General features: G+C 36.4%; 2 protein-coding genes across 2 annotated transcripts; one reads left to right on the top strand and one right to left on the bottom strand.

Annotated features, from left to right (window-relative positions):
* The first annotated feature begins 2,750 nt into the window (after window positions 1-2,750).
* Window positions 2,751-6,379, top strand: LOC146146948 (lactadherin-like). The gene is made up of 5 exons (XM_083387885.1): window positions 2,751-2,862; window positions 3,607-3,663; window positions 4,320-4,445; window positions 5,020-5,189; window positions 6,242-6,379. The coding sequence occupies exons 1-5, from the start codon at window positions 2,751-2,753 to the stop codon at window positions 6,377-6,379; spliced, it is 603 nt and encodes a 200-aa protein (XP_083244011.1).
* A 491-nt stretch (window positions 6,380-6,870) lies between these two features.
* LOC146146947 (uncharacterized) lies at window positions 6,871-13,880 on the bottom strand. Its single transcript, XM_083387783.1, has 10 exons — window positions 13,704-13,880; window positions 12,401-12,751; window positions 11,294-11,497; window positions 10,519-10,661; window positions 10,330-10,447; window positions 9,851-9,967; window positions 9,696-9,766; window positions 9,256-9,562; window positions 8,766-8,835; window positions 6,871-8,132 (listed from the first exon to the last, which is right to left on the bottom strand). The coding sequence occupies exons 1-10, from the start codon at window positions 13,765-13,767 to the stop codon at window positions 8,003-8,005; spliced, it is 1,575 nt and encodes a 524-aa protein (XP_083243909.1). The 5' UTR covers window positions 13,768-13,880; the 3' UTR covers window positions 6,871-8,002.
* Between the last annotated feature and the right edge of the window lie 3,737 nt (window positions 13,881-17,617).

Below are 17,617 nucleotides of genomic sequence, written 5' to 3'. Positions count from 1 at the left end.
TAGTTCTGGAAATGTCAGAGCAGTTGTTAATGCAAAACGAAACCTTTATTAAATAGGCCTAAAGACCACTGCTGTAAGACAAATAAAAAAAAAATTTGGCTAAGATGCAATGCTCGTTGTGTATTCCGAAGGTGACAAAAAAACAAGTTGCTACATTTAGTTGTTATTTGCAGGGCGTCACATGTACTTGAAAAAAGCGTGTTACCCAAAAAATGCTATTAAGATGCATTAGCCTGTCAAGTCACACCGCACGAAAACAGAATGTGGCAGATTTTACGCTTAGATTATCACAGGCACTTAAGGTAATAGGCGCCATTGGCAGGTGCAAAAGCAGATTTCTAAAAGCTTTGCTTTTTATGAGGTTGCTAAAACGCATTTCCATCGAATTATCATGCATGTCGATTTCGGGACTATAAAAATAAAGCGCAACACGGCAAATTCAGACCTTAAACTGCTTCATCGTTTGTATACGCACCAATTTAACATTGCTGCCTGGCCGTGAATTTTGCAGATTTGCGTTGTTTTAGCTGCTGGTTAATTGTACGTAGAAACTAAATAGGGCTGCTGAATTAGCGCAAAATGAGGTCACATTACTGTTGTTTGGTTACAATCTATTTAGATTACTTTATAGGATTTTTGCGCGAATTCAGGATTTTTGTTTGGGGGCGGACACAGTTTTCTTTTCACGGTATGACTTCGCGAAGTTGCGACATAACTTGACGTATAGGTTACATCCAAAGATGACGCATAAGAAGTTATCTAAAGAACACTGCACAGTTAATTTCTTTTTAAGATTAAAGTTTGAGGAGGTGTAACCTTCAATACAAATGCATTACAAAGATGTTATCGATTCGCACAAAACGATATCGTTAAAGTTACAAAACGTTGAAGTGCCAAAATATTAATTTCAAACAATTATATACATTTTCAGTTAAGTTACAAAATAACTTATTTCGTACGGTGCGATAAGACGCACGACGCCTTTGGGCAAAACGATTTGATCGAAATTGGTAAGATATATTAGGAACATAATTCAAACTCGGATGTTTTAACTTATTGTTAAAGTTTAACATCCTCGATTTCTACGTGATTCTAACCAGAAATTTTAATGAAGCGAAAAACTCATATTCTTAGGAATTGGGTCAAGAGAAATCTAAAACGGCAATACAATGGTTTGTGCTATGATGGTGGTAATCTTATCCGTCTTTTTGTATTCCATCCGCGTTTGCTCTGCTGGCGACCAAGGCGATTTCGATGTTTGTGTTTCAGTGCGCCAACGAGACTCGCCGAGGGTGAACAATATTAATTCTACTTCGCAAGTAAATCGTCCTGGTAAGTGAGATATAGCATCTTATAACCTAACTTTATCATAGTAGGATCCCACAACGCCTAAACAGCAAAATGTTCCTTTGTATACGCCAGGGCTGCGGAGTCGGACTCGGGACTCGAGTAAGACCTTGAAAACTACCCGAGTCCCGAGTCCGACATGCGCATGCGCAGTACCGAATTTTAAAACGGATTTGGCCGCCAAATGGAAATTGTAAAGGTGGGATATTATATGGCGGAATATTTTCCAACCATGTGTTGTGAGTGAATGAACTATGCGACAACCCTATAAGTGGATTGCTGAATATCCACGTTATTTTAGTTACGTAAATTGGTGAAATACAGGCTGTAGAGTCCGGGCTGGACTCGGAACTCGACAAAATCGCACATTTGACCGGAGTCGGACTCGGGACTCGGGAGTCGGACTCGGGTTATTTTAACCGACCCCGCAGCCCTGGCATAAGCACTCGGAGCGAATCCAGAATTATTGTTTTTGTTGTTAACTTTTAGGCGAAATATATTTTACATCAGGTAAAAGTCTGATTTAATGTTTTATTGGGGTGTTTAAAACTGAGTTTGTTACATACATTTTCTATTTAAATCACATATCAGTATAGGGCGATTATTTTTTGACCTTGAGAATATGAAATTTTGACCTAAAACTTGAAATTATGAGAAATTTTGACCTAAAAAAACATTTTTTTGACAAAATTTTGACCTATAAGAAAAACATTGGTTTAAACAACATATTGTTGGGTAAAGTAATGCATTAGTGTCTTGGCGTCGTCAACCACACGTTTTAGATGTTTTACTGAAGATCGGTGGTTTACAAATTAAATATTTTGTTGGGATTATGCCAAAACTAAAATTTGTTTATATTTTCGGCATGCCAAAAAGACAAAGAACTATAAAAATTCCAAAGAACAACAAACCACGACGTTGGTTATTTTACAAAAAATGTTGTGTAAACAGTTGAATTATAATGTAAAAATAAATGCAGAAAATTAAAAAAAAACTAGTTATCGAAATCGGAAAAGCGATAATTGCAAATCACAAGCGAAAAAAGATAGCAATACTGTTTAATACATTTGTCCAAATCAGAAATAAAAAACTATATAAAGCAAAAACGAAGTTCGAGCTCAGCCTAATGCTATAAACTATAGGCATGCGTGGTTATTTCTGTCAGCTCGCTAAACCGTACATTGCACTAATGAATATATAATACACTTTAACGTTGTTGAATATAACTCAAAACTAATTTATTTTGATAAAATTTTAACTGAACGACAATTTCAAAAATATGTCTATAGTTTTTTCTTTAGTTTTGTTAACGATTTATGTGCATTTTTTCCGACTTTTTTTGTAAAGTCCAAAAATAATCGCCGTACATATCAATGATAAACAACTAAACTATTCCAGGTAAAATGGGACCAAGGGGTCCTAGGGGCTTCAAAGGCGATGTTGGACCTCCAGGAGAATGCGTTTGCGACCAGCAGAGACTTGATGGAATGCAAACCGAGATAGATCGCTTGAAAGGTTGGTGGCTATACATATTAAAAACGGGCCGTGAGCAGAGTTGGATCAATTGGAATTTGTAATTGTAATTGATGTAATTAATTACAGTTTTTAATGTAATGGTATAATGTACAGTAATTTAGGCATTTTCATTTTGGGTAATTCAAATTGTAATTGTAATTTGCTAAAATTTTGGCTCAATACATTGATATTGAGAAAATTGAAGTTTCAATACCCAAAATGTAATTGATGATTAATTAATTACAGTTTTTAATGTAATTGTAATTGTAATGTAATTGAAACATTAAAGGGCCGGAGTAATTGTAATTGTAATTGAACTGAATTAATGTATTTTATCCAAATCTGGTCATGAGAACAACGGACAACAAGCTAGTGTTTTTCGACCTATGAGTCGCAACCGAAAACTGATTCGCCGCTTAGTTCGGTTGGGTCGCCGACTGCAGCAGTTCACATAATTAAATTTATTGAGATCGGTCCAGACTAGATTTCTTCAAAATCTTAGAAAACTGTGGTAAAATACAAAGACATAGCTCATCTTAATTAACTTAAAATTTATTTAGGCTATCAGTCTTATGTTTTGTTCATGAAAAGTTTAGTGAATATAGAGTTTGGTCGCTAAAGCTTTGCTCTTATGTTCACGTTTAAAATTAGGGCCGACGAAAAAAAGGTTGAGAAACGCGGATGTAACAAAATAGATATGAGTTGTGCAAAAGCTTTCTATCTTTTATTACTTTTTGCGTTTAGAGCTGTACAGCAGTTTGAAACCAGCACCCACTACCCCCAACGTTAACAGAAACCCTGGTAAGCTTTATTGTTCTATTTAAAGAGAAGCTTGTCGTAAGCCAAAATACGTCAGGATATATTTTCGATCAAATCTTTTGCAATAAGAAGATTACACTTTGCGCCTATATATTTAGCCTACGTAGATTAATAGCTTTCTCTTGAATTTTCGCCTTTCAAATTATTTCTCAATATGTTGTTTTAAAAAGACCAGCTGGGTTTAAAAAATGGATAAATACTTGCTTGTACCGTTATTAGCAGATCGTGCTATCAACACAAAGCACTTTTAAACAGTGTTGTAAACAAGTAAGTTTAAATGACTTTAACCCCAGTCAATTCATTTGTAAAACTATTGAAGTTCAGGTTAAGCCTATTTAAATAAATCACAAGTCGACTTCTTAGTTAGTCAAGTCAATTCCTATTTAAGTTCCTGTCAGAAAAAAATTGGTGTTAATGGTTGGTCAAGGTGCACGATTACGAACAATAACTTAAATATAACAAAACGCAACATACTAAGCTAATTGTTTTATGTAAAATACTGAGATAAATAACAACGAAAATAGGCTACTTATGTCAAGTCAAGTTACGTTGGTCTAAAGACCAATTCATTTGAAAACAGGTGATTTAAGTGCACTTAAGTCAAGTCATTAATTAAGTCAATACTGCACTGCTTTCAGAAGCCTGTTATGTTGGCTTGAAGGATGGGCGAATACCTGATTCAGCTCTTTCAGCATCTAAGTCCATTCATGGACCGCGTTTCGCTCGACTGGACACAAACCAAGCAGCATGGGTTGCTGGAGGCGGTGCGTACACTTCTTCTTAAATTATAACTAAACATTATTAAAATTTAAACGTATATGTTTGTTATTAGATTTTTTTTCAAGTCGTAGTAAATGATGTACTGGTGTACAACCGTTTTTAGAACTCCTGAAGTTGTACTGAATAACACTTAACAATTAGTGTGTACAAATGTTTTGTAGCAATTCGGAAGTTGAAATTGCGATAATGGCGCACATGGTAGTTTGAAAGCCAATCATGAATGTAAGCCGGAAGGGTTCGAAAGGGCGTTCCGTTAAGCGAACTATTGCGAACCGGTAAAAAAAATAGTTCTTACCGGTAAACAATTGGTTCAAAGCCGTGTCCCCATACTAGATTTGTCCATTTTAGGTACGGATTGGGGTACGGCATTGGAATATAACGCCAGGCTAATTATTAAGGTTGCTTGTTGCAGACGTCCTTATGTCGTAAATTGTGGCGTCTGTTCTGAAAAATGTCATGCCCTTCGGTAAGAAGAAAGAAAATTATCCTTGTATGAAACCATTGGGTCTAACATTACCCCACTACATACTATTTTCATTTTTTATGTATGACCGACAGAGCAAGTTGGCCAGTGGATCCAGGTCGACCTAGGTGTACCCACCACAATCACGGGAATAATAACTCAAGGAAGAAAGCATTTTACCCAGTGGATCACATCTTTCAGGATATCGTACGGCTTGAGCACGACTAGCCAACGATTTATACAGGATGACCAAGAAAGGGATAAAGTATAATAGTTATATTTTTGTTAAACCAGAGTTAAAACATAAGCACTTTGTTGGTAATAGGCAAATTGTTGGTATCGGTAGTCGTGGTATCGTTGCCAATCCAAACCAATTAAATTTCAACATTTCAGCATTGGTTTGCAAACCACTGCGCATTTTTAATTTAAAGATAGTAGATTTGATAAAATCCTATGATACAGAAAACTGTTTTTTCCAGCTCTAAAACATTTATTTGATAGCCTACCCGGTAAACATCTAGGCTCTATGTATGTTTCAAACTGTAGACTTTGCTTATTAGGCTTAACCATTTTGCTTATTAGGCCTAACCATGGTAAATGCGTCATATATGGTATCGCGTCGGAATGGAGTATTTTTTGCTAAATAACCGGTAAATATGGAGGTTTTCATCAAAATAGGTATACTTTCTTTTTAGGTTATACTGTTCGCCTTATTTTGAATAAATCTGTCCGAAAAATATTGTCGTGGCAACTTTATGGTGTTAGTGACGTCATTTAGTTTGCTTTCGCGATTGGCAAAAAAATAATTTTAATAAACGTAAACAAATTATGTTAGGCGTGAAATTTCCTGAGATGCAAGTTTATTCAAGTAAAACGAAAAAAAAACTGTCAAGTGCCATTTACGGTTGCAGTCAATTTTTAGTTTTGGGCAGTGTTATAATGACTTATAACGAAGTTAATTGCATTTAAGACACCGTTGTCAAAGAGTATTTTGGCTAATATTGCATGAGTTGGCATTAGTCGTTCGGACAAACGACTTGACTTGGCCTTCAGTTATTGAGACAAGGGACTTGGGTTGAAATTGCTCTCAGACTGAGACATATATATTTATCTTTTGCCTAAGCCTTAAGACTGTGACTTAAGATATTTCAACCTTACTTGTTTACATAATTGGTTTTGGGTGCCTTCTATTAAAAAGGTCCACCAACTAATACTCACTTTCAGAACATATATGTTCTTCACAAAATACATGTCATTAAATACATCTTTCACGCATCGCCTGTTAAACAAAATTACGTAACAAACTATGTTTTTTAGATATTTGTTGGGAACGACGATCGTAACACTCACAAGACGAACGTGTTCGTTCCACCCAGAACGGGAAGATACTTTCGCTTGTACGTTGTAACCTATCACACCTTCGCCAGTCTGAGGATGGAATACTTAAAGTGTTAATTACGAAAAAATAAACTAACCAGAAACTTTGTAAAATGTGTTCGAAATAAAGTGAATATCCTGCAGATATGTTGTGATTGTTGTTAAATAAGTAAGATTTAGAAATCTATTATTTTCACATTTGAAAAAAAAACATTTGCCTTGTGTATTTAATACTAAAACAATCAATAAACTATTCTACTTTTGAAAAGTAATTATATTTTTAGATCATGTATGCATCTATCAGATCCCGTATGAATTAAAAATTCGGAGGGCAATATGAACAAATACACATAATTTAGCTTCAGTACTTATGATATCAATATGTACATACGGCGTTATACCAGTAAAAAATTATATACAAATGAATATTGTTTCATTAGTGAAATAGTAAAACTGAGTTACTAAATATGAATTAATATAATTATGAACAATAATAATAATCGCATTTTGAAAAAAAAAAAAACATTTTGCAAAGTTTATAAAACAATTGGATAAAATGCTTGGTGTATTCTACATCGAACAGCGAAATCTGGCGAAAAATTAAAGCAGGTCTAAAAAACTTTCCGCATGCTTGTTAGACCCTCTTTAGACGATAAACGAGTTAAACCGAAAGGATAGTTTTATTTTTACAAAAAGTCCAAATTTGAAGTAACATTTAATCAGCAAAAAACATTCAAATATTATATAAAAGGTTCAAAGCAAAACACGATATCTAATCTACATAAACCACAAACAAAATGATAAAACCTAAGTTTAAAGTGAAGTTGGGGAAAAAAACAACAGGAAAAGAAAACTGAAATGTATATTTAAACGATTTAAGAAAAAACATGGATACCTCATGCACAAAAAAGAAAACGTTGACTAAGTAAAATAAACTTATCTTTAAATAAACCCTGTGTTTGCTTTTCATTATTTATAGTCAAAATATTTTTATATTTTTTTAATTGCTAATAAGATGCATCTGGCAAATAATGCATTTGTCAGTTTAAAATTGGCAAACTCGTCGGATATTATGATGGTATTGATGGTTTCGATCCCATAAAAAATAAATATAGAGATTTAAGCCTTGATTTGCGATCCAGCGCAGCGATTTGTACTTTAAAAGTTAATTAATAAATATTATTTAACACTTAGGGATACATAGACTTTTTCAACACTAAAGAAAAATCTGGATAAATAAGACAGTTCGGTGTTGGATAAAGTATCGTAACCCTAAAAGGTAGGTGAGATAACTGCGGTTCTTGAGCTGTGGCTGGCCAACAAGTGTTTTATGGTTCTTTTATAGCTGAATAGTAATAGTAATGTTTAACGCATTTACTAACTATATTGATTTTGCGGCTCGCTGGTGTTAGTTTTCTGCCACCTAGTTTGCTTACCTCTGGTATATCAAAAGAAAAAAACATACTAGGCAAACATATTTAAGCTAAATAGCTGTTCAATATGTGCAGCGGAAAGTATGATTTGTATGCACGCCTTATTCGTAGTTGCAGTCTTTATTATGCGGGGATCTAAATCTGCATGAACTTTCGTTTGAAAGGTCGGTGAATGGGGTTAGGCCAACCTTCTTAACACAGTAGTTTGAGCTTTGTTCTAAGTTTATTAGGCAATTAATACATCCTGGTAAAGTTCGGCTCGGATGAGTCAGTAGGTTTCGTATGCCGACTCCTGTTGTGGATCACGTTGCTGAGAAAACTGTCGTAAAGAGTTCTCGTAACAATTTTCTTGAAGTTCAAAGCCAGGATTGCCATCAGGCATGGGAATCATGTAGTTACTATAGGAAATAGAAATATCAAAGTTCAGTATTCGCTCAAAGACTTCTATGTGGCTAAGGAGAAGGACGAGATGGTGTACTTCCTCTAAAAAACAACTATAGTGTAGCCTACTCCTATACACAGTAATTGTTCTTTGACGATAGATACTATTGACCCATTAAAAAAAAATTGGAGCTACTATATTGTTTGTTAATCCCGCGAAAGGTTATTTAAAGGAGAGTTTCGTGATGGTTTATATGCCAGTAAAGCACCTCTTTTGCGCTCACTTTATGCCCAGGGCCGGATAAAGGGTAATCTAGGCCTAAGAATGTTTACTAGAGAAGGGCCTAATATTACAAACCAAGCTTTATCTACTCACACACAAGGCACATATTGACTCGACTCAGTCAACGTTTTTCAGCAAAAAACTTTGCTGTACTGGTAGGCCAACAGGATTTATATCATTAATTATGAGCCTAACAAAAATTTAACCAGAAGAAAATTAAGGGCCGAATTTTTCAGGGCCTAAGGCTGTGGCCTTAGGAGCCTAATGGTTAATCCAGCCCTGTTTATGTCCCTAAAAGTTTGCCGAATATGATAAACTTAACCAATCACACTTAATAAACTTTGCCTCACTTTATTTTTTCTCTTACCCTTGGTTTTCAGCTTGTCCCTGCACGCCATCGTTGTCGCGATCGTAACGAACCTGCAACTGCGGGGATCCTGCAGTGCAAAGTGTAAGTGAAAGCCAAAGCTAGCAGGAGCACTCTGAGTGGTTTGGTTGTTTGTGCGACAGCGATCCAAATGTTCCGCTGCACTTGTGTCGCTAATGCGACGGGTTTAAAAACATTAGGCGAGAAAAGTGTGCAAAACAACAAAATTATTTTAAACGGCATTGCTACTTTTGTTTCTGAAAGCATAAACATGTCTTCCAGAAAAAAACTTTTTAAGTTTCTGGGCCTGTACAACTAAATCAGTTTAAAGTTCAAATGTAGGCGTCGTTTAATCTAGTGAATTCCTATCCAATCGAAACTAAGAAAGTATAATTTCGTTTGGATGTATTTTATAGCATCTTCCAAATATTTAACGGACCCTTCGAAGCCAAGTTGTATAGGACCCGTTGGCGTTCTGACCACAACTTACCAGCGTTAGGCCTCGCTTTAAAACAAAGCAAGCCGAAATGTTTGAGTGTTCCCAGCGTCGTTACAAGCAGAAGCAAGATTGTGACGCCGATGAGAGGATAAAAAAACACAGAAGTAGAAACCGAAATGGAAACCGAAGTGGTAATCGAAGTTTTTGGGACAATTGTCGAATACGTCGGTGATACGCTGATAGTCGTCGGTGATGCTGCAATCACTGCTCTGACTAGAACAAGGAAGTGCTGGCTCGTGTTAAACGGAGGCCCTGACTCTGTTGTTACGTTGTATTCGCCGAGGTCTGAACGCGAAGCCTAAATAAAGGTTGGATTTTTGTAAGGTAAAATTACACTTGTTTTCATTTATTTATGAAAAGCTGAAATGAGTAAAGCAGCATGATTTAGAGTCTTAACACCAACTTATAGAAATACTACTGATTTTACTTACTTCGGGGAAGAGCAGTGCGACTTTGTTGATTCCTCGGTCGTATCTCTTGTAGATGTTTTTAACTTCCTTACCTACTTACATGTAGTAATAGAATTGTATAAACTTCTAGCCACTTACTAAGAAAATTATTTAAAGGATAGGTTTGCAAAAATCACCTTGCTTTGTTGCAGTCACACCAGAAATGGCGGGATTCGATTCAAACTCAATTATAGCGTGGCCATATTGGTTCAATATTACGTCTCGTGTGTAAACCTCGCTTAATAACGGAGAAACTGCAAAATAAAAAAAACAGGAAAACAATCACATATACAACACAATCAAGAGTCAGGCGCACTCGAAGCATTTTATAATTTATTTGCAATGACGGAGTGACAGCCCGTCGGTTAATGGATATACATAATTAATCGCCATACTTTGATATCTGGTATTTCTCGTGTTCTATTAGAAATAACACGAAATAAATTTCACTTTCTAACTATAGGCTACCTAACATCATAAAAATTGACTATTACCAATGTTTTATTGAAAAAAATTATTACCAATGTTTTCAATGCACAAAACATTTATTTTGACAAAATGTTGCTCTTTATGGCGATAATAAAAAATGATGAAAATCGCCTTTACGGAAACTTACAGAGCACTTCAAGCCTCACTGATTTCGAATATATCTGTGATGACGTTAAGGAAGTTTGGTGACACGTCATTATCCCATTGTTATTCTTACTCGATAAGTGAACGTAACTCCACGCCATCTGTAAGATGGAAGACATTTAATTAATAGATATCTTCGAAAACGTCACAAGATGGAAACCCATTGTCTCACCATTTTGCCACTAGAATGGATGTTTCTTCCTTGTATTGCGACGTTGCCAATTGTCTGGTCTGTGACTTCACAGAACAACAAAACCCATTCGCCTGCTTTAAATGTTCTAACGCGTTCTCCTTTCATTAAGTCGATAAACGAACCTGCAAATTGTACAACACCAAGTAAAACCTTAGTTCTTCCTGAATATGACTTGCCCAACAAAGAAATGTGTCCTCTTGGCGTAACAAAAGCTCAAATCTCTTCAAACGACTGCACACTCGTATAAATTCACATGGGAAAGTATGCTGTGATCTAGCCCATCTGAAAAAGTGCTGAACGATTACGGCATACTCATTATATAACACCGGTCGTCTTTGGAAAGACTATTACCGCAATCAGGCCTAATTAAAATTGCGCAAACAAGGCAAGGCTAACGTTTTTGAAAGTCCCGCACTTATGTTAAAAAGAAAGCGAAAGTAACATTACGTATGTCCAAAGTTTAATCGCAATGACGCTTACTTTGCACGAGAGGGCTTTTTGAATGGTTTAAACCCCAACTGAACGAAGTTGCGTTTTAGGAAAAAACACATAATCTTATACAACTAAATTTAGAGCTCCTATAGGTGAGAATACCAAATGAAACGCTATTACCCTTGGTCACCAATTACAATAACTTACAATTCGTTTTTTTGCAAAAGCCAATATGCTGAATAGTTTACGGGCCAACTTTTCTTGCACACGTGCAAAGCTTTCTTTTCGCGTAAACGCTAATAACCGGACTGCTTCCACCCACCACTCCAGCACTGCTGGTTGTTCGATGTCGTCCACTTTGCTTTTGCTCCACATGTAATCTTTTTGTATCTCCCGATAACAGCGTTGGTCGTCGAGCCGACATACACCGAGTTGTTGCAAGGCCGACCTACCTTCACATCGCTCTTGTAGTTCCACTTGCTTCTTGTCTTCGTGGATACAACAACGCCTTCCGGCTGAGGGCAATCTAACCATCAAGACGATGAAAAAAACGATTAAACGAATGAATAACACTCGCGTACGCATAGATTTGGTGCTATATAAAAGGGCTATATGCAGTAAAAATATTTTAGACCAGTAATTTCCAAACTGTGGGCCGCGGCACACCAGTGTGCCTCGAAAGATTGTCAAGTGTGCCGTGAAACTTTTTGTAATCTCGGAAAAGAGAGTATATTTCTATTACCAAAAGGCATACACGCAAGCATTTTAGACTTAAATACGCACTATTATTCATTACAAGTTAATAATTTTGAGACATTTACATATAGTTTGTCGTGTGTTAAGGGCGACTGTAAAATGACTTTATTGGTGTGTCGCGAAATGTTTGAGATTTTTTTAGTGTGCCGCGTGCCCAAAAAGTTTGGGAACCACTACCGTAAGATATATAAGTCAACTTCGCCCTGAATGCAGAACCTATGTTTAATGACAAACGTTTAAGCAGTGTTGTAAACAAGTCTTTTTCAAATACTTTAGTCCCAAGTCAAGTCACGCCTTCTTAAACCAATCACAAATCAAGTCCCGGGCAAGTTATATTTGTAGCAAGCCAATTCCAAGTCAAGTCCTCGTCATTAAAATTAAACGTTAAGTATTCCAAAGTTTTTAAACAAGGGCGACTATGAGCAATTAAACTCAAATAAAAAAACGCAACATATAGCAAGCATATTGTGTTTTTTAATAAAAAATTGGGGTATATCAAAAATTTCTTAATTAAAAAAAACACAGTTTTTGTCCAAAAGACTTTATTCAAGTTAAGTCAATTGCCAAAAAAACTTTAAGTCAAGTTAAATAATTCCCGCAAAAAACAGTGAGGAAAGTTGGATACACTTAAATTTAGGTTGCTGCGATGTTGAAGACAATGAAGACAACTTACGTATAATCCGTATTGGTGATGTTTTGCTGTAACAACTACGTTGGCTCACACTGATAAAATGGCCATTGATCAGATTTGGCCTGAGAAAGGTCAGGGTAAAATTAAACGTTTTGTTTGTCAGAGTGTTAGATTGGACGTTGATTAGGGTTTCATTTAAACTGAAAGCTGAAAGAAAGGAGGGGGATGACCACGCTATCGGTCTGGAGCTAAAATCATTCTTTAAATAAAATATAGTATCATATTGGTAAAGCATGCGCGACACGATCACAATTGTGATATTTGGAACACCAACAGCCCAAGTGAGCGATTTCAATTCCTTGTTGTCTTCGGAATAAATCGAGATGCATTGGTCTAAAAATCAATACGAATACAAACGATAATACTAAATAACTTGCGTTTCCTTTTGAAGTTTACACAATAGTTTAAAAAATAAAATAACAAATATATAATGTAATAGGCTACGATATAATATAAATTATTTAATAGTTAAGTGTTAAGTGCTCTGAAAGCACATTGCAGTGGCAGTAGGCCAATTTACATTGTAATTTGTGAAACCATTTAGAAAACTAGCACCCCTTTGCAAAAAATAAACGATAAATCTGTGTTTAAACTTCTAATGGGAATGATTTATCCATTCTGACTCGTAAGTCATTATTTGGATGGACAGTTTCGAAAATACGATATTGGAAACTGAGGCACTATTTCAGAGGTGGTTATATAAAATAAAATACATTTATGTTTATTTCTGATTGAGAATTGCCTGCAAAGGGCGAATCCATGGGGTCACGTTGCCATTCCCCCAAATTGGATTTTTTGCCTATTTTAATACGTAAATGCAAAACATTTTGGCGTTCCGCGCGAATCTAGTTTTGTTTCTAATAAGTCCAAGCCTATTTTGAAAAATGGTTTAGCCCAAAGGCGCCATGCGTCTCATCGCACCCTCGAAAATAAGTTTTGGTAACTTAAACGACTCAAAGGCATTACTTTTTTTTGTAGTTTTCTCAAATGCATTTCTTAAAGTCACGTTATGACGTAATTTTGCGAAGTCATATCTTAAAAAAAGTATGCCCCTCCAAACACAAATTCTGGGTCTGCATCTGATGTCTGGTATGAACCAAATGTCAATAACCTTCTATTGTTGAAATTACGGTTAAATTTGCTGGCCACCTTAGCAGAATTGTCAAACCGGTAATCGAGCTTTTTAGATTACAATAAAAAATATACGATAGGCGACTTACAGAGCATTCTGTACTGGTTATTTAGAGCTATCCCGTGCTACACATATTTCCTTTAACGAACTTACCCTGATAGGCAACAATGTATCTCGCACTCACGAGCAAAAGTAGATGGACCACGAACACGAACATATTGCGCCAATCGTTTTAAAGCAATCTGCATCAAATACAAAACCGGTTCTCTAGGACCAAATTACTCCGCTTGACATTAAAAGAAACAATGCTTAAATAATTGGGATGCTGAAGCAACGATTCTAAAAACAAATGGAGTCAGGTGACTGAAATCACTTAAAAGCGGTTACTCTTTTCTCTTTGTATGTGTCTTCCTACAAGGGACGAGCGTTAAGTCATTTCCGCAACTTTAGCAGGCGATTGTCTGTATGTGGTTTCACGAAACCCGGAAAGAGCCCGAATCGATACCAAAAAAATTATAAGAGGAGAAAAGAAGTTACGAACAAAAAGAAACAAGTTATACATCGATCCAAAGTTGAAAGTGAGGGGACTATCCTCTTCATATTTTTCTCTTTTTATCTTAGGTCAGCATTTTCTGCAATTCTTGCAGCCAATTGTCTTAACGTGGTTAAAAAACGGAAATTACGTCAGCATCGATACTAAACGGCAAACGTTCAAATTTAAAATAATAAATGAATCTATTTAGAGTTGGAGGTTGAAAAGGACTTGCTCTCGTTTAGTTGGCAGAGCTATTAGAGGGGTGAGCGCAATGCCATGCTGTTTTCTGAAACTCTAACGATCGATTGTCTTAAAAAACAGCAGCGGTTTCGAAAGCACTTGGTGAAACTGAGTGGGCATCCTAATGAAATGACAAAAGTATGATCTGGTGACTGCTCTTGGGAAACTTTGTTTTAAACTTTATGTGCACCCCAGACCTCAAACAGATTGAAAAACGCAAAAAAGCGAAATATAGCAATATGAACATATACCCATAATTTAACTTAAATATTATAGGTAAACAATAATAAAAATCGCATTTTCAAATTCCAGAGGGGGGTGCGCCCATGACCACAAATAAAATTGTTTTATATGCTACCCGAAAGTGTGCGCAAAGTTTAGGATACAATTAGCCTGAAGATAACAGCTCAAAGATTATTCCTTCGTTGTTGCTATACAGACAGTATGCTGTGTGTTTAATGCTTTAATTGCACATTTACCATTGAGAACTTAACAACAAAGAAACTATTCCAATAATTTGGATTTAATCGTTTATTAACTGAGCGAAAATTAACAAGCGCCATAAAGTCTGTTCAACTAAAATTAATAAAAGCGGGCAAAGGGTTAGCCAGGGTATTTTGCACCCGGGGGCCAGCTACAAAGTTGGCGCCCCTTCCTCCATGTTTAATCACATTTTATATTACATTTGCATAATGTACCTTACATTATACGGAAAACTATTTTATATTTTATTAGAATATTGCATTTAAAGAAGAAGCGGCTTCATTTTGGCATTTGTTAGCCTCATTTGGGCGCCCCTGCACCTTGGAGCCCCTGGACATATGTATCCCCTCCCCTTAGATGGATAGATAAATTTAAATTTATTTCGGAAAACCGGTACCGGTATATGCATGCAAAATTTAAAATAAAAAAGAAGCGGCCGTGGTTCCCAGGGGGCGTCGAAAGACTGTTAAGTCATCTAGTCAGCTTCTCCCTGGCTGTGATTTAATTCAAGTTCATCATTTTTTCATATAAAACGAAAAAAATACGAAACAAGGTACATTAGTACCTACGCCTCTTTGGGTCAGTTATATAATCTTTCGGTCAAGCATGCGACTTAACGAGACACAGCACTAAAGTAAGTAATGCAACGCGGCCCCAGCGCACCTCACCGAATAAAATTGTAGAAGTCAGTTAGATTGGTTGCATCGGTGCTCTTCCAGAAAGCAAACAGTGTGAGAAACATGAGAAAAAACGTCGCCATTCCTGGATTTCGGCACGGCAGCCTAAACGGTAAAACGACAGTTACTTAAATTTTTTTCGGCGCCAATGGCTGGCTTCGCGATTAACAGTTGCTACTGTGTTAAGTCGAGGTGCTGTATCGCCGCTTGAAATATCCGGGCTCTGAATGTACGACATATAGGCTTTACTTTTCTATAGAGCGGCCAACCCGCGATAAGGCTTGCCTACCACTGTCTGACGTAATAACCTTTTTCTCTCCTAACGAGTGCCTGAAGCGAACGCCCGGTGCGGCCTAGGTGGTTTCTGTGGGCTGCGTCCGACGGTCACTGATGACGTTGAGGGCAGAAGACCAGATTGGGAGACTAAATAGGTTTAATACTAGTTCAAGTCAAGTCGTTTTCGATGAACGATAAGTCAAGTTCCAGTCTAAGTCATCTGTTACCTAAACCAAGTCCCTGTCAGGTCATTACGTATTACCGCTAGACGACCGGGTTTACTTAGGAGATATTTCTACCACTAGGTAGGAGTACAGGGCTAAAATCTATTTTACGAAGACTTCACAATTTGTTTGAAATTTTACCCCCAGCTATGAAAGGACCCTAAGTGAACAGAACCCTAACCCGCAAAACGACATCTACATATCAGCCTACTTCGTGTATGGATACTTCAAGTGTCTACGATTTATAGTTTTACTGTAAAATTCTCAACAAATAACAGTCTAAAACAAACCAAAAAAAAACAATACATAAAGATTTCGAACAAAAACAAAATATGTCCCGAAAATAAATTTTAGGCCCATATGATTTGTCTAAACATTCAATCCAAAATTGTGACACACCATTCATCCGATCAAACACGATATGGCGACGGAGCGCGCAAACGAAAATCACGAAGCTACGAGATCATTGTACGACGCAACAGGGAGTCGCGGAGCATGGTTGAAGAACTTCTGAGATAGATAATCACTGTGAACGTTAAATAAAATTTTTCACTTATGGTTGAGCTATCGCTCTTTACCAAAACAGATTTTTGGATTAAAACTTTGTTTTACATTTGAGAAATAGTAGCAATCCAACAGGTAGCCTATAAACTGCTGTTGGGACTTTTTATGTTACCATAGGAGTTGATATATCGAAAGTTGTCAAGCAAAACGCAGTAAAAACGGTTAGGTGAACTCGTGCCTCAGAACGCAGCGTTGCTTAACAAGTTTTGAGTATCCGAAGTAAACTAGTAATAATCCGAATAAACTTTTACAATGGTGATTAGGAGGTTACAGCAAATACGCTAAAATATATATATTTGGAAGTTAATAGAAATATAATGCGAAAACAATGTGTTTGTTTAATCATGTACTTTTGATGAGGCGGCCAATGTTAATTCCCTTCACAACTTTTTTTACGACTAACCTACACACAAACTTTAAAGGTGAAACTTTGTTGTGTTGGTACTATAGAGTTGCACGCTCATTCTGCTTCGTTGCAGCTTTACGATAATGCATTCCAAGACCTATTCACGCCACTCCTGCCATGCAGATTACCGTCAACTAATACCAATTTTCGTATGCCAGTACATAACACATATTTGTCGATTGATTATAACTTATCATACCGTTTTCAAAATTGGACTCAAACGGCAATAAAAATGTTGCACCTTAAAGGCGGCATATGTGGGGGGATTTAGAGCGAAATACTAAACTCTTACCAAACAAATTACTTGTTAAAAAACATTTAAGTAATATTAGCAAATTCTTTACATGAGGGTAGGTAACAACCAAATTAAATCAAACCCTATATGGCTAGACAATTTAAACTTTCGAATCGACTAGTATTTAAAATGTCCAAACCCGTTATGAAATTTACGAGAATGATTAAGTATCGACTCAGGTTCAATTTGACATGCAGGCAGGCAAATAATTATTTTCAAGATTTTTTACAGGTACCGCGTACCTGCAAAAACTATTTTACCGGGTCGCCGCTCGGCCAGCTATTCTTGTTCGAACAGCGTCCCAGACCGTTCCCTTTTTTAAATCTGAAAATAGACATTTTATGGCATGGTAACGTTTATCTTGTTT

This window comes from Ascidiella aspersa, chromosome 4, assembly GCF_963924565.1.
Source record: "Ascidiella aspersa chromosome 4, kaAscAspe10.2, whole genome shotgun sequence".
NCBI classification, from domain to species: domain Eukaryota; kingdom Metazoa; phylum Chordata; class Ascidiacea; order Phlebobranchia; family Ascidiidae; genus Ascidiella; species Ascidiella aspersa.
The sequence above is the reverse complement of the archived record's forward strand: the minus strand, read 5'-3'. Positions and strand labels throughout refer to the sequence as shown.

Coding starts and splice junctions, on each gene's coding strand:
- LOC146146948 (XM_083387885.1), top strand. CDS start 2,751: ATGGGACCAAGGGGTCCTAGGGGCTTCAAAGGCGATGTTGGACCTCCA. Junction 3,664..4,319: donor CAACGTTAACAGAAACCCTG/GTAAGCTTTATT, acceptor CACTGCTTTCAG/AAGCCTGTTATGTTGGCTTG. Junction 4,446..5,019: donor AGCATGGGTTGCTGGAGGCG/GTGCGTACACTT, acceptor TATGACCGACAG/AGCAAGTTGGCCAGTGGATC.
- LOC146146947 (XM_083387783.1), bottom strand. CDS start 13,767: ATGTTCGTGTTCGTGGTCCATCTACTTTTGCTCGTGAGTGCGAGATAC. Junction 11,498..12,400: donor ATCACCAATACGGATTATAC/GTAAGTTGTCTT, acceptor CTTGATGGTTAG/ATTGCCCTCAGCCGGAAGGC. Junction 10,662..11,293: donor CAACCAGCAGTGCTGGAGTG/GTGGGTGGAAGC, acceptor TACAATTTGCAG/GTTCGTTTATCGACTTAATG.